This window comes from Petaurus breviceps, unplaced genomic scaffold (genome assembly GCF_028583685.1).
Source record: "Petaurus breviceps papuanus isolate PSGF00001 unplaced genomic scaffold, PetGlider_PUasm1.0 140, whole genome shotgun sequence".
Taxonomy (NCBI): domain Eukaryota; kingdom Metazoa; phylum Chordata; class Mammalia; order Diprotodontia; family Petauridae; genus Petaurus; species Petaurus breviceps.
The window spans coordinates 49,725,872-49,739,174 of NW_027185698.1; the positions used below are offsets into that span (position 1 = coordinate 49,725,872).

At 37.4% G+C, this 13,303-nt stretch overlaps 1 protein-coding gene across 4 annotated transcripts in view; it reads left to right on the plus strand.

The window, feature by feature from the left end:
- The window catches only part of GAK (cyclin G associated kinase), a 133,003-nt gene that overhangs the window by 91,219 nt on the left and 28,481 nt on the right, over positions 1-13,303 (plus strand). For 2 of the 4 annotated variants that reach the window (XM_069072528.1, XM_069072550.1), the window contains 4 exons: positions 1,192-1,677; positions 4,604-4,777; positions 7,686-7,826; positions 8,219-8,338. In XM_069072528.1, coding sequence (XP_068928629.1) covers positions 1,192-1,677; positions 4,604-4,777; positions 7,686-7,826; positions 8,219-8,338 — 921 coding nt within the window. The remainder of the gene's footprint in view (positions 1-1,191; positions 1,678-4,603; positions 4,778-7,685; positions 7,827-8,218; positions 8,339-13,303) is intronic. The other 2 variants (XM_069072534.1, XM_069072542.1) reach the window with 2 other exon arrangements.

Genomic DNA, 13,303 nt, shown 5'->3' on the forward strand with positions numbered 1-13,303 from the left:
GTTTAGTGAGTGTTGGGAGCTAGTTCCATATTGCTTCCTGAATGGCTAGACTAGGTTGCTGTTCCACATTATATATGGCCCCTTCAACATTTGTCATTTAACATTTTTGTCAGCTTTGCCAGTCTGATGAGCAGGACATGGAACCTCAGAATTGCTTTAATTTGCATTTTTCTAATTATTAGTGATTTGGACCATTTTTATGTCTATAGAAACTCAAATTTCTTCCCTTCAGAACTGGCTGTTTGTATCCTTTAATAATTTATTCTTCAATTGAAGAATAACTCTTATTCTTATAAATTTGAATTGGTTCCTCATATCTTGAAAATGAGACTTTTCAGAAAATTTTGCTGTAAAGATTTTTTCCTTAGTTAACTGTTTCCCTTCTAATCTTAGCTCTATTTGGATTTATTTGTGTAAAAACGTTTAACTTTATATAATCAAAGATTGTCGATTTTATTTTCTCTGATCCACACTACCCCTTATTTGGTCATGAACTTTTCTTCTTTTCGTAGATCTGAAAGGTAATTTTTTTGTTCCTCTAACTTGTTTATGATGCAGCTTTTTATGTCAAAGGTCATGTATCCTTACTCCTTGTACAAAAATCAGGTTCTTGTATTCCTCATCATTCTTCTACACCCTGGCTTACTCTGTTCTCACCTGGAATGTATCCTTACATTTTTTCAGCTCTCCAGATGCTTCATCTTCTGACATCTATTTCTTCAGGGCTTAGTTTAAATCCCCTTTCCTTCATGAAGGCTTCATGTTATTTCAGGTTTCTGTAGCCCTTATTAATCTTTCTCTTCTGACTTTCTTTAGTTTATATTATTATATAATATATTATATTGTATGACATTGTACATGCCAGCATTATTCATTATATTTCAGTTAATTGTCTTGCATCATTTATTTGCTGTATTATGCATGGTAAATCTTGTCCTTCCATCTAGAGTGTTAGCTTCCTAAGGGCAAAGATCATTATTTCTGTAACATCTGCCAAGTATATAGTATTTGCCCAATAAATATCTTTGTATTAATTGACTCTTTTTTATATGTATACAAAAGAAAGCCTGTTATAATCATGAAAATCTTACAAGAATATTTTCCTAAGTGTTTGAAATTAATTGGTCTATGAATCTGTTTTCTCTCACCCCTCTTGTTCCTCACCCCAATCACCCCCTCCAAATTTTGCAGAAGGAAAAGTATCAGAACCTGGAGTAGAAAATAACTTTCTTAGAGAAAACCATGTTGTCCTGAATGAAGAGAGGGATGGAAGTGAGTTGTCTGATGAAGAACCTTCTTCTTTCCCTGGTGAGAACAAAGTAATTACAGTTGAAGAAGAAAAGTCAAGTGCCCCTGAAAAAGCAGAAGATGAAAATTTACTTTTCGATACAGATTATGAACCCTCAGCCCAGCTGCAAGAGTCACAACAAGAAGACAGTGTTGATTTACTAGGCTTGGACTCTGAAGCTGGACCAGAGCAAAGCCATGCCACCAAAGAAATTCAAAGCTCTTCTAGCAATACTGATTTGTTAAGCAATCTGTTTGTTACCAGTGCAACCATTTCAGAAGAGCCTACCGGGGACTTGCTTGGGGCAGGGACAGATTTCTTTTTCAGTGGCCCTCCTCCCTCAGAGAATGCACAGAGCACTTCACAAAATGTAGCTCACTCTTCAGCTGGTATGTACTTTTTCTTTTTTCTTTCTTTTTTTTTAAAGTAATTGGGATTAAGTAACTTGCTCAAGGTTACACGGCCAGTTATTTTGTGTGGGTGTTAAGTATTTGAGGCCGGAACTGATCCCAGGTCTCCCGACTCTGGGGCCAGCGCTCTTACTCACTGCACCACCTGGTCACCCCTGGTATGTACTTTTTCAGTAATATTCTAAGTGTGAATTTCTTATTAAGATGAATAATAAATATCAAGATAAATGAATTTTTAGTTTGATTCCTGCTTTAGTCCATGGATCTAAGACTTGAACAAAGGAAGGAAACAATAGGGTTTATAGATAGCTGAATTTTATATACTTGAAGGTCCATCTGTTCACTGTAGGTATGATGGAGAAGCCTTCAGGAAGTTCTGTGCAGAATAGAACTGCAAATCAGTAATTTTGGTGATGTGCATATGGCAGGCTTGATAAGGAATCTAGAATGTCTGTGCTAGAGAGATTAGGAGATGAGTAGAGGAGAGAAGGAAACTGATCTTGGAGGTAGAAGCAGCTATGAAGTATGTGGATTTGAGTGACACGTGAAAGCATCTGACCTCCAAGCGACCTCACGAATCATTTAGTCATAGACTCATAGCATTTCAGAGCTAAAGGGTCCTAATGTTCATCTGGTCTAGACCAGTATGCTCATTATTTTGGGTGAAATATGAAGTAACTTACCTCAGGTAACCAGCATTTAAATCTCCACTTGTAGTTAGGTAAATCCTTTTTCTGTTCACCTGTCTGTCCCTAGAGAGCACTGAAGAAGGTAAGTTCTTTTTTTAAAGGTAAGGAAGAGACAAATAGAGGTTTGATTGCCATGTAGGTTTCAAGATGGTGGACTTCTAATTAGCCAGTGGATGGGTTGAAGCCCATCCTGCCATACCTTCAGGTTGCCCAGTATAGTATACTTTAGAAATGATACATGATTGGTCTCATCTGAGATGTGCCATATTACTGGTGCTGTTTGACTTGCTCCTTTCAGGAAATCCACTTCCTGATCACATCCCATTGCATTTCCGGGCTTAGAGCTAGTCTTGGCTTTGCAAAACCTTCTACTGTAGAGTTTGCTGGGAAGTAAATTTCTATAAAATGACTTTTTCCCATTTACTTTCATTGCATAGAAGATCTGTTCTCAAGGAATAAATTCTCCAGTAGCCTTAAATTCAGAACTTTAATCGGAGAGGTTGAATTTTGGCTAAGATCTCAGGTGTGCTGGCTAAAATGGTTTCTGTGGTTTCTCAATACCATGATCTTTACTCTACCAATATCATCCTTCTTCCGTTACTGCTGCACCTTGCCCCCCCAAATACTAAGAAATCCTTAGGTGTGGGGAGAAGTCTTGAATTCCATATTGTAGCTTCCAGAGCAAAATTTAGTTTACCTCTCTTCTCATTTTGTATAGAGATTTACAAAGACCCTCACCAGTAATAGCACACATAGTACTTCACCAGTAAATTCCTTGTTTGAGCCATCATTTTGTCCATTGATTTATTAATTAATTGATTAATTTACTTACTTGATTAATTTTTGTACATTCATTTGAAATAATTTTAAATAAATTTCCTCAAAACAAAAGACAGTTATTGTGAGTGACATGTACATATAGAATTTCTCTCTGAAATGCCAAAATTTTACCTTTTAAAATCCTTATTTTTACTCTTTTGTAGAAATAAAGGGACAGGGGCAGCTAGGTGGCACAGTGAATAGAGCACCGGCCCTGGAGTCAGGAGGACCTGAGTTCAAATCCGGCCTCAAACACTTAACACAAAAACTTGCCGTGTGACCTTGGGCAAGTCACTTAACCCCAACTGCCCTCCAAAAAGCAAAAACAAAAAACCAAAAAAAAAAAAAAAAGAAATAAAGGGACAAAGATTCTTTTTTAGGGAAATATATAAATTCAAATTGGAAAGTGAAAGATGTCAAGAAACTTATAGTTTCAGTTTTAGGGATATGAGGATTCACCCTCTTATTTTACACAGTACTAGAATTTAATGAAAAGGCATTCCTGATAATTTAGACATTTAAATTTATAGAAGACAGCTTTCTGAGATTTTTCAGATCTCCGGTCTTCTGATCTTTTTTTTTTTTTTTTTGGAGGGGGGAAGGCAGGGCAATTGGGGTTAAATTACTTGCCCAAGGTCACATGGTGTTAAGTGTCTTGAGGTCAGATTTGAACTCAGGTCCTCCAGACTCCAGGGCTAGTGCTCTATTCATTGAGCCACCTAGCTGCCCCCTAATCTTAAATTTCATCTACTATTATTACTTGGACCTGACTGAATAAATTGAAATAGTTTTGAACAGGTTGAGTTAGCTGCTCTTTCGCTATTGTCAAATATGAGATTCTTATATCCCCAGCAATTACAAAATAAACCGACTACATGCTTAGGTGTAGTAGCTTACCTTACAATTGAATGCTGTATAGAACTTTGTAGAAGCCACTTCTTTCCACTGCTACACTAGTGTTCTTCATGTAATTAATTTTAGCATATATATATTTTTCTGCACCAAAATGCTTTATCTGTGCCATATTTCTGAGGCTTCTCTTGAATCTGGCTCTGTCTGCAAGAGGCCTCTAGGATGATAGAGGAATCAGGTGGCCAAAGAATTAATGTGAAGAGAGTAGCTTCCATGGGAAAAGAACCATGGGCTTGGATTGATTAGGTGTCAATAAAGATTTTTTTTGTTTAATGGTATAATTGCTTTTTTTTGTTCTTATCAGTTGAAATAATTTCTTTTTTGCCTTTATTAACCCTCTAGAACTATCACAGTGATAAAACATTTACTTAAAAGTATTTCTTGTAGGACTTCATCTTACCTTTATTTAAAAGGGTTAAAGTGAAAAAATTCCCCTGTGAGTAAATTCTGACAGCTCATGTCATTTTGGCTGCCGTTTTCCTTAGCTGATCCATTCGATCCATTCACGATGTCATCCAGTTCAGAAACTCAGAGTCATTCCAATCCTGATCTATTCGAAGATTTTCTTAATCCCAGTTCTGCACCAGCCTCATCCAGTATGTTTCCTTCTACACACAGCGCACCTCCTCCTTCTTCCAGCTCTGACTTTTTACATTTAGGTGAGTGAGCCTTGGCTATTGTTGCGTAAATTTTGATGTTGTTGCTATAGTGGGAGGCTATGGGCTGGTCTGAAGATTTATATCTGATAGTTTTTTTTTTTGGAGGGGGGAAGGTAAGGCAATTGGGGTTAAGTGACTTGCCTAAGGTCACATAGCTAGTAAATGTGTCAGGTGTCTGAGGCCGGATTTGAACTCAGGTCCTCCTGACTACAGGGCTGGTGCTCTATTTGCTGTACCACCTAGCTGCCCCTATCTCTAATATTTCAATTATATTTCTTTATCGTGTCCTATTTATTATAATGAAGTCTCTGTTGTAGATATAGAAAGAGCACACATCTCTTGTGAAAATATTTGCTGAAAACTAACATAATTCATAAAACTTTAATGTACCAACCTCTACTCATTTTGTAATATTAGTTTTCTGGGGATGATAAAATGGTATCCTTGTGTGGGTCTTTCCCTCCCAAACTAATAATCTGAAAATAATATATCAAATATAAATGAAAAATTGCCTTGTATCTTGGTATGTTTCATGTTACTTTTTGGTTTGTGATTTCCATCTTAAGGAAAATCATGCCATATTATGATATTCTAGTAGATGGATTCCTAGCTGTTTGTGTCTCTCCTCAGCATTCATCTTTGTTCCAGCTAGAGCACACTGGGTTATGGGTAGAAGCCTGTGCATGTTTGGGTTTGGGGCCCTAGGATGCTTTCGTGGTTGGGAAAGACATAAATGAAAAGAAGCACATCAGCAGTTTTCCCTATGTTTATATTCCTACTAACCGAATATGAGAGGCATAATTCACTCTGGAGACAAAGGTACTTTCAGGGTTCTTGTGGAGCATCAGTAGCCTTCTCAAACTGAACTGCTTTTAATCTTAGTGGGTGGGCTACCCAAACACTGTAAGTCAGAGATTCCCAAACTTATTTGGCCTACCTCCCCCTTTAAAAAAAAAAGTTACTCAGTGTCCCATGATTACATGATTTTCCAAGACCTTATACCAAATGCAAGTTATAACCAATCAGTGGTCAATTCTACCAGACAGGGCTTAACAAGCAAGTGTTGGCAGGCAAGCATGTCCCACATTTTCAGGAAGTCCAGCATGCATCGGCAGGAATATGTGTGTGTGTAATGACTTGCTTATGATATGATACTATGCAGTTACATGATGCAATACTGAATCATCAGAATTTCAATGCAGGAAAAAACTCACAAATTTACAATAAATTATTAAATTTAAGATGTGTCATTTTTTGGGGGAGGGCAGTTGGAGTTAAGTGACTTGCCCAAGGTTACACGGCTAGTTTTTGTGTTAAGTGTCTGAGGTCAGATTTGAACTTAGGTCCTCCTGACTCCAGGGCCGGTGCTCTATTCACTGCGCCACCTAGACACCCCAAGATGTGTGTCATTTAAAAAAATATATTTTATTTTATTCTGAAATAACATGAATTTCCAGAAAAACAAAAAAATTTAAGGATTAAAGAAAGTAGATTTCAGGATGGCCCTGGAGTCAGGAGGACCTGAGTTAAAAGAAAATTAAAAAAAGATTTCCTGGGATGGGATATTGAGTAATTTTTTTTGTTTGTTTGTTAGATGCTCTGAAAGCTCAGTGTCTACATCACCTCTTCTTGTCCTCACAATCCAACATCAAACATTTATTAATTGTCTACTATATGCAATGCACTGTGCTTGGTCCTAGAGATACAAAGATAGGTCCTGCTTTTGTGCAACATACAGTCTACTAGAGAGGAAAGGAAATATGCAGAAATAATTATGATGCAAAATAGTATATGCTTATCAGTGCATAAGAGACAAATGAGTTCTGCATCTTGTAGTTAGAGATACGGAAAATTATTAAGTATTTTCTTCAGAGCTCTGCTGCTTTGTCACTACCAGAACATCTCTTAGCAGCCACCTCTGTCCTTGAACCCTCAGCTGTTGGGCCTGCCCTGCAGTGCTGGAGATTGGCTTCTGTGTTTGAGGAGAGGATGGCTGTTAGGTTAGGTGCCTTTGGTTGAAAGCTACGAATGAGTGGTGACCTGTAGTTAACATGCGCAGGCGTATTGTGGTACAATGGAAGGAGGACTGGACTGTATGCAAGAGACATAGGTGTGGCCCAGTTTTCATCCTCTTACTAGATGATTGAACTTGGGCAGATCATTTCACTTCTGCCTTAGTATCTTTATCTTTAGAAAGGGGATAATAATAATACTTTCCTCTCATGGTTGTTATAAGAAAAGTGCTTTGTAAATCCTAAAGCCTAAAGAAAAAGGGTTGGCATTTTTTTTTTTGGATGTTGTTGTTCTACTCACATTATTTATCATTTATTTAATGAGATAATGGGTTAAAATGGAATTTTGCTGTCAGCAAATGAAGGTTCCAAAAAAGTGCTGCCAGGCAGTTGCCCTTCCCAAGACCAGAGATAGATTGTTCTAGATAATGATCTTTGACAAGGGAATCAGCTTGTTTATTTAAACACAAGGTGGCTTGGTTGACAGAAGCTATTGTGAGAGCATAGCTAAGACATGGATACTGTAGAGTAGAACTGAAGAGATGTCTGTTACACTTGACTAGTGTTAGGACCCTTAAGAAGACTTCTTAGTCCAGAGACATTGAAAGGAAAGAACTGACAAGTGATAGTTACTCTCTGTTGAAATATCAGAACATTGAGATAAACTTATTCAAAGCTCTTAGGTGCCTGAATTGGTAGTGTCCTTAGAGCATAGTTTGCCCTCTCTTCAAGTTTTCCTATAGAAGAAATGTTTAGGAAAAATATTAAGAGCAGAACTCCAAATCAGGTACAATAATTTCCCACCTACGTGTGACCATACCCAGGGAGATGTGTGCCACATATATCATGCTTGTTTTAGATAATAATTCTCTGTGTCATTGGAACTTTCTTCCCAGGGAATTTGCCAACAGAGCAGCCTACCAGGATGACTACTTCTGCCAGCCACCCTGATCTCTTGGGAGGATGGGACTCCTGGGCTGATTCCTCCGGTATTGGCAATATTCCATTACCACAGCCTGCCAAATCTGCATGTGAAGGTATAGGGTATTAACAGATGTTCTCCTACTGAAGAAAGTGAAGGCTGTTCTTTTAGTGCAACATTTATTTGAGGATAACTGCATGATTACATTCAGAAACTGAGACTGACAGTTCAATTTCCACCTGAGTAGTCACAAACAGTGGTTTGCATGTTGTGTCCTCTATTAGATTGTGAGCTCCTTTGAGAGCAGACTCTGTGTATGTGTATGAAAGTGTGACTGTGTGTGTATGTGTGGTGGCATTTCTTTGTATCTCTAGAGCTCAGTATAATGCCTGGCACATAGTAGGCACTTAATAAATGCTTATTTTCTTCCCTTCCTAGTAGATAACACTTAATAAATGTTTATTGACTTTTTTTAATGAACTGTTAAATATTTCCTCCATCCCATAGGCACAACTTTTTCTTCAGGAAGCCAGTCAAGTGTTACCTCTGGCTCATCTGTCAACCAACCTAAATCTCAGAACTTTGATCCCTTTGCTGACCTTGCTAACCTCAGTTCAGGTATTCAAGGTAATGAGTGAAATTTATACTATTTAAGCAGGAGTGTGCATTTAAAATATTAGTGCTTATGGGAAAAGTTTCTTTTTCAATCTGTTAGATTATAAAAGTTTACAAGTGCAGCTTAAGTATGTATGAATCCAGGTGTTTTCATTATTATTGTGTCATAAACCTTTCTTTTCTAGCTGTTGATGGGCTAATAAATCCAAGCATTCTGAAAAGCAAGACTCCTATAAAACATCTAGTTATAATTGATGCTTCTTGGAGCCTCCTCCAGTAGCAGCATGTATGGGATTGATACACTGGTTCTTTGGGTGAAGTAAAAGGGAACTTGCAAAACTTAGCTCGTGAGTTGGGTCAGTACCTGGACATCTTCACAGTTCACTGAATCTGTGCAAAAAAGGAGCTTCTCTTGCACTAGAAAGAGGCAGGGAGCTGAGAGAGTTTATTTTGAAATAGAAGGTTTCCAAGATTTGAAAAAAGACTGAATCACTGTTAGGGTTTTTAGGGCTCAGATTTTAAGTGGAAGCCATACCTGGTAGGGTTGAATTCTAGGTTAGATCTGTTTGTCTTAAACACTGATATTGATATTTGAGTTAGGAATCTTTTATCTAGTTCAGAGTTGAATTTTTTAGTGTGCTTCTTAAGATGCTGTTTTTTTCTGCTAAGATTTAAAATAATTTCTTATTCCCTATGGTACTTGATGGTTCTTTTCATGAGAATTCCTTATTTAAAGTTTTGATGTTCTGATCATTTGACAGATATTAATTGTGCATCTATTGTGTGGGAGGCACTACTTTAGAGCAAACTTATAGATTTCTAGTATATTGTGTATTCTGTGGTTTGTACCTTTATTATTCTGAAAATAGGAATTATATTTGTTAAACATACTGTTCTTTTTTTCCCTTTTTCTTCCTTATTTGGTTTCTTTCTCTTTTCTTATTTTCATGTTACCTTGCCCTTCTTATTTCTCCTTTGCCTGCCTCTATATGCTTTTTTGGTGTGTTTGAGTTACTTTAAAAATTTTATTTTTCAAACCACAATAATGTGCCCTCTCTCCCTCCTATTCCATCCCCCACCAATTTAGAAAGGAAGAAAAAAACTGTTACAAACGTATGTTCAAGCAAAACACATTCCCAGATTGGTCATGTCTAAAGAAATATATTTTATTTTGCATTCTGAATCCATTACCCTTCTATTAGGATCTTGGTAGTATGGTTCATCGTGATTGCTCTGAAATGGTGATTGATCAGAATTTATAAGCCTTTCAAAGTTAATTGTCTTTATAGTATTATTGTCATTCTATAAACTGTTCTAGTTATGCTTACCTCACTTTGCATCAGTTTATTTAAGTCTTTCTAGGTTTCTCTGAAACCATTCCCTTTATCATTTCTTATAGCACAGTGGTATTTTATCATATTCATATATGCCATAACTTGTTCTGCTGTTCCCCAATTGGTGGGCACCTCCTCAGTTTCCAGTTCTTTACCACCACAAAAAGAGCTGCTATAAATATTTTCATACATCCTTACTTAGAAATTGTTTTACTTTGGATTAATGCCTTCCTTTATCTATCCAACTTCTTATTTGCTCCTCTCCTTTCTCTTTTTTCCCTCCTCTTTCTCTGTTGACTGAACCATACTTCTGTGCCCAACTCCATGTGTATGTTTATTTTTCCCCTCCTTTGATCAGTTCAAGTTTCAGCTGTTCTTCCCCTTCTTCTAGACTTCTGCTTGTGTGCTCTGATTACGTGAGATTATTTTCTCCATCCATTTTCTATCCCTTCCCGTCTTTGTATTCCTCTTCCCTTCCTTTTTCTTTCTTCTTTTAAGATCATCAAAATGTAACAGAACAATTCCCAGGCCTTCTTTCTAATTATGTTCCCTCTATGACCTCTGAGTATGATGTTTCTCTGGGAACACATGAATCATCTCTATATATTAGAATGTAAGCAGTTTATTCTTGTTTTACTCCTTTATAACTTTTCACTCATGTTTACCCTTTTATTGACTTGTGTGTTTGTGCTTTAAAGTTTCTGCATGGCTCTGGTCATTTCTTCAGAAATGTTTGGAAGTTCCCTTTTTCATTAATAGTCCTTTTTTTTCTTGTAGGATTATAGTCAGTTTTGCTAGGTATGTTATTCTTTTTTTTTAAGCCTATATCCTTTGCCTCCAGGAATATCATATCCCAAACTCTGTTTCTGTAAAGAGTTGGCTGCTAAATCTTGTGTGTTCCTGATTGTTCCTTCTTGGTACTTGAATTCTTTTTTTTCTGGCTACTTATTTTTTCTTTGACTTAAAATGAAAAGCTCCAGATTTTGACTGTTGGTGGTCCTGGGAGATTTCATTTTGGCGTTTTTATCAGAAGGTGACTAGTAGATTCTGTTTCTACTTTGCCATCTGGTTCTAAGAAATCTGGGTAATTTTGTTTTATATTTTCTTGAAATAGGACATCCAAGCTATTTTTTTTTTAATTCTTTTAAAAAAAATTATTTACTATTACTTTACAACATTCAGTTCCACAAGTTTTTGAGTTCAAATTTTCCTCTCCCGCATTCCCCCCCATTGTGGCATGCAATCCGATATAGGTTCTACATATGCCTTCACATTAAACGTTAATCAAGTTGTAAAGAAGAAGTATAACCAATGGAAGGAATAATGAGGAAGAAGAAACAAAACAGAATGACAAGGAGAGAGAGCAAGCAGTTTGCTTCAGTCTACATTCAGACTCTGCAGCTCTTTCTCTGGATGTGTCCTTTTCCATCATGAGTCCTTTGGAGTTGTCTTATCATCTTGCATTACTGAGGGGAACCCAGTCTGTCAATAAGCTATTTTTTCAGTTGTGCCTTTTAAGTAGTCCACTGATTTTAATTTTTTTCCTCCTCTTTTTTTTTTATGTTAGTTGTTTTTGCTCTGAGACATCTTTGATTTTGTTCTTTTCTTTTCCGTCTTTTGACTTTGTTTTGATATTCTTATTGTCTCATAGAATTATCATCTCTTCCCCTTCCTGGCTTCCCTGACTTCTTTCAGACCCTATCTAAAATCCCATCTTTTCCAAGAAGACTTTCCCAGCCCCTAAGTTTTCTTAGTACTTCCTTCTGTTATTTTCTATTTATCCTGTATATAACTTGTTTATACATAGTTGTTTGTTTATTGTCTCCCCCACTAGATTGTGAACACTTTGATACCAGGACCTGTCTTTTGCCTCTTTTTGTATCTCTTGTAGCACTTAGTTCCTGGCATATGTTAGCCGTTTAATAAATGGTTATTGACTGACTGAAGTGTTTATTGACTATTTAAGGCTTCATTTTTCATTTTCACTTTTCCTTACTAATCAGACCTTGTCAACTCCCAACCCTGAATTATTCCTATCTGCTTCCTTCATTTCTATATGTGATTTTTTTTTTTAAAGCAATCAGCGTTAAGTAACTTGCTCAAGGTTACACAGCCAGTTATTTCTGGGTGTGGTGCTGAGTATCTGAGCCTGGATATGATCCAGGTCATCCCGACACTGGAGCCGGTGCTCTTACTCGCTGAGCCACCTGGCCGCCTCTAAGCAATTGGGGTTAAGTAACTTGCTGAAGGTTACATAGTCAGGTGTTTTCTGGGTGGGTGCTAAGTGTCTGAGCCCGGGATTCGATCTCCAGGTCTTCTCAACACTGGAGCCAGTGCTCTTACTCGCTGTGCTACCTGGACACCCCATTGGGCATGGTTTTTTAATGTCTTTTGACAAGCTGTTAATTTCTTTTTCCATATTTTCTTTCATAGCTCTCATTCCTTTTCTAATTTCTTTACTCTCGTGCTCTAGTTTCATTCTTAAAAAAAACATTTCAAACTTAAAAAAAAATTCCTCCATCCCTTCCAGAATTCCAGAGTTGAATTTATGCCCAAACTGTGTTTTTCTTTGCTATTTGCTAGCAGATGTTTTGGAGTTATTCTCTTCTTCTGGGTTTGTGTTTTGAGCATCCCTGTCACCATAACAGGTCTTTATGGTGGGATTTATTCATTCATTCATTTATTTTATCTGTCTATCTGTCAATCTATCTCTCTATCTATGTATGTATATCTATATATGGCTCATTCTTCCAGCTTGCTTCCTGATTTTGAACTTGATGTTAAGGTTAGGCGCTGCACACTTCTGGAGGAATGGCTGGAGGGATTTTCTTTTTTAATATTGAGTATTGTATTATTCTAGCTTCTCAGGCTGGATACCTGTAATCTTTCAGTGTTCCACAGTAGTCTGGTGTGGGGCAAAATCTGATTGCTGTTGTCTTGGTCTGAGCTCTGCAAGTTCCTTATTTGGGTTTGAGTCTGAACAACAGTAGGTGCTGCTGGATTGAGCCTTTTTCAGCCAACTGGGAAGCTCTGCTGATTCAGAGGAACAGAATTGTAGGTTCTCCTTGGGTGTGTTATTCCTGATCTGGTTATTCCTCCGGGAGCTTCAGGCAAGGCTGGCAGCTAGAACTGACATCCTGCTTGCTTCTGAACTTGTCCTTTGCTCAGTACCCAGCCAGAGACTTTTGATCATTCTTCACTCAGAATGGTACCCCAGGCTCAGGTCCCTTTCTTAGTCTGCCCTGGATCTTTGACAAAGTACTGGGTAGTGAGCAGCAGCTATTCTGCACTCTTCACAAGTTTAAGTTCCTTTGTGCTAGCTTTGGGACCCTTGCCTTCTGCCAAAGTCTTTCCCAGCTCTGGAATACTCCAGTTGATTATTTTTGTCTAGATCCCATCTCCAGTACACATACGTCTCCCTATGCCTATGTAGGCTGGGAAAATGATTGTGATTTTTTTTTTTCCTCCTTGAATTTTCCAATTTGGACTTGGTCTGATGCAGGAAGATCAAGGAGGATAAACTTTGAGAAAAGATTATTGCATTTGGTAACTAGAATTTTATTAATGACTTTTGGAAAGTCCCCACGGTTTGATGTCATCTCCCCTTCCTCTTAACTTCCTTACTGTTCTATACTTCTTGTTG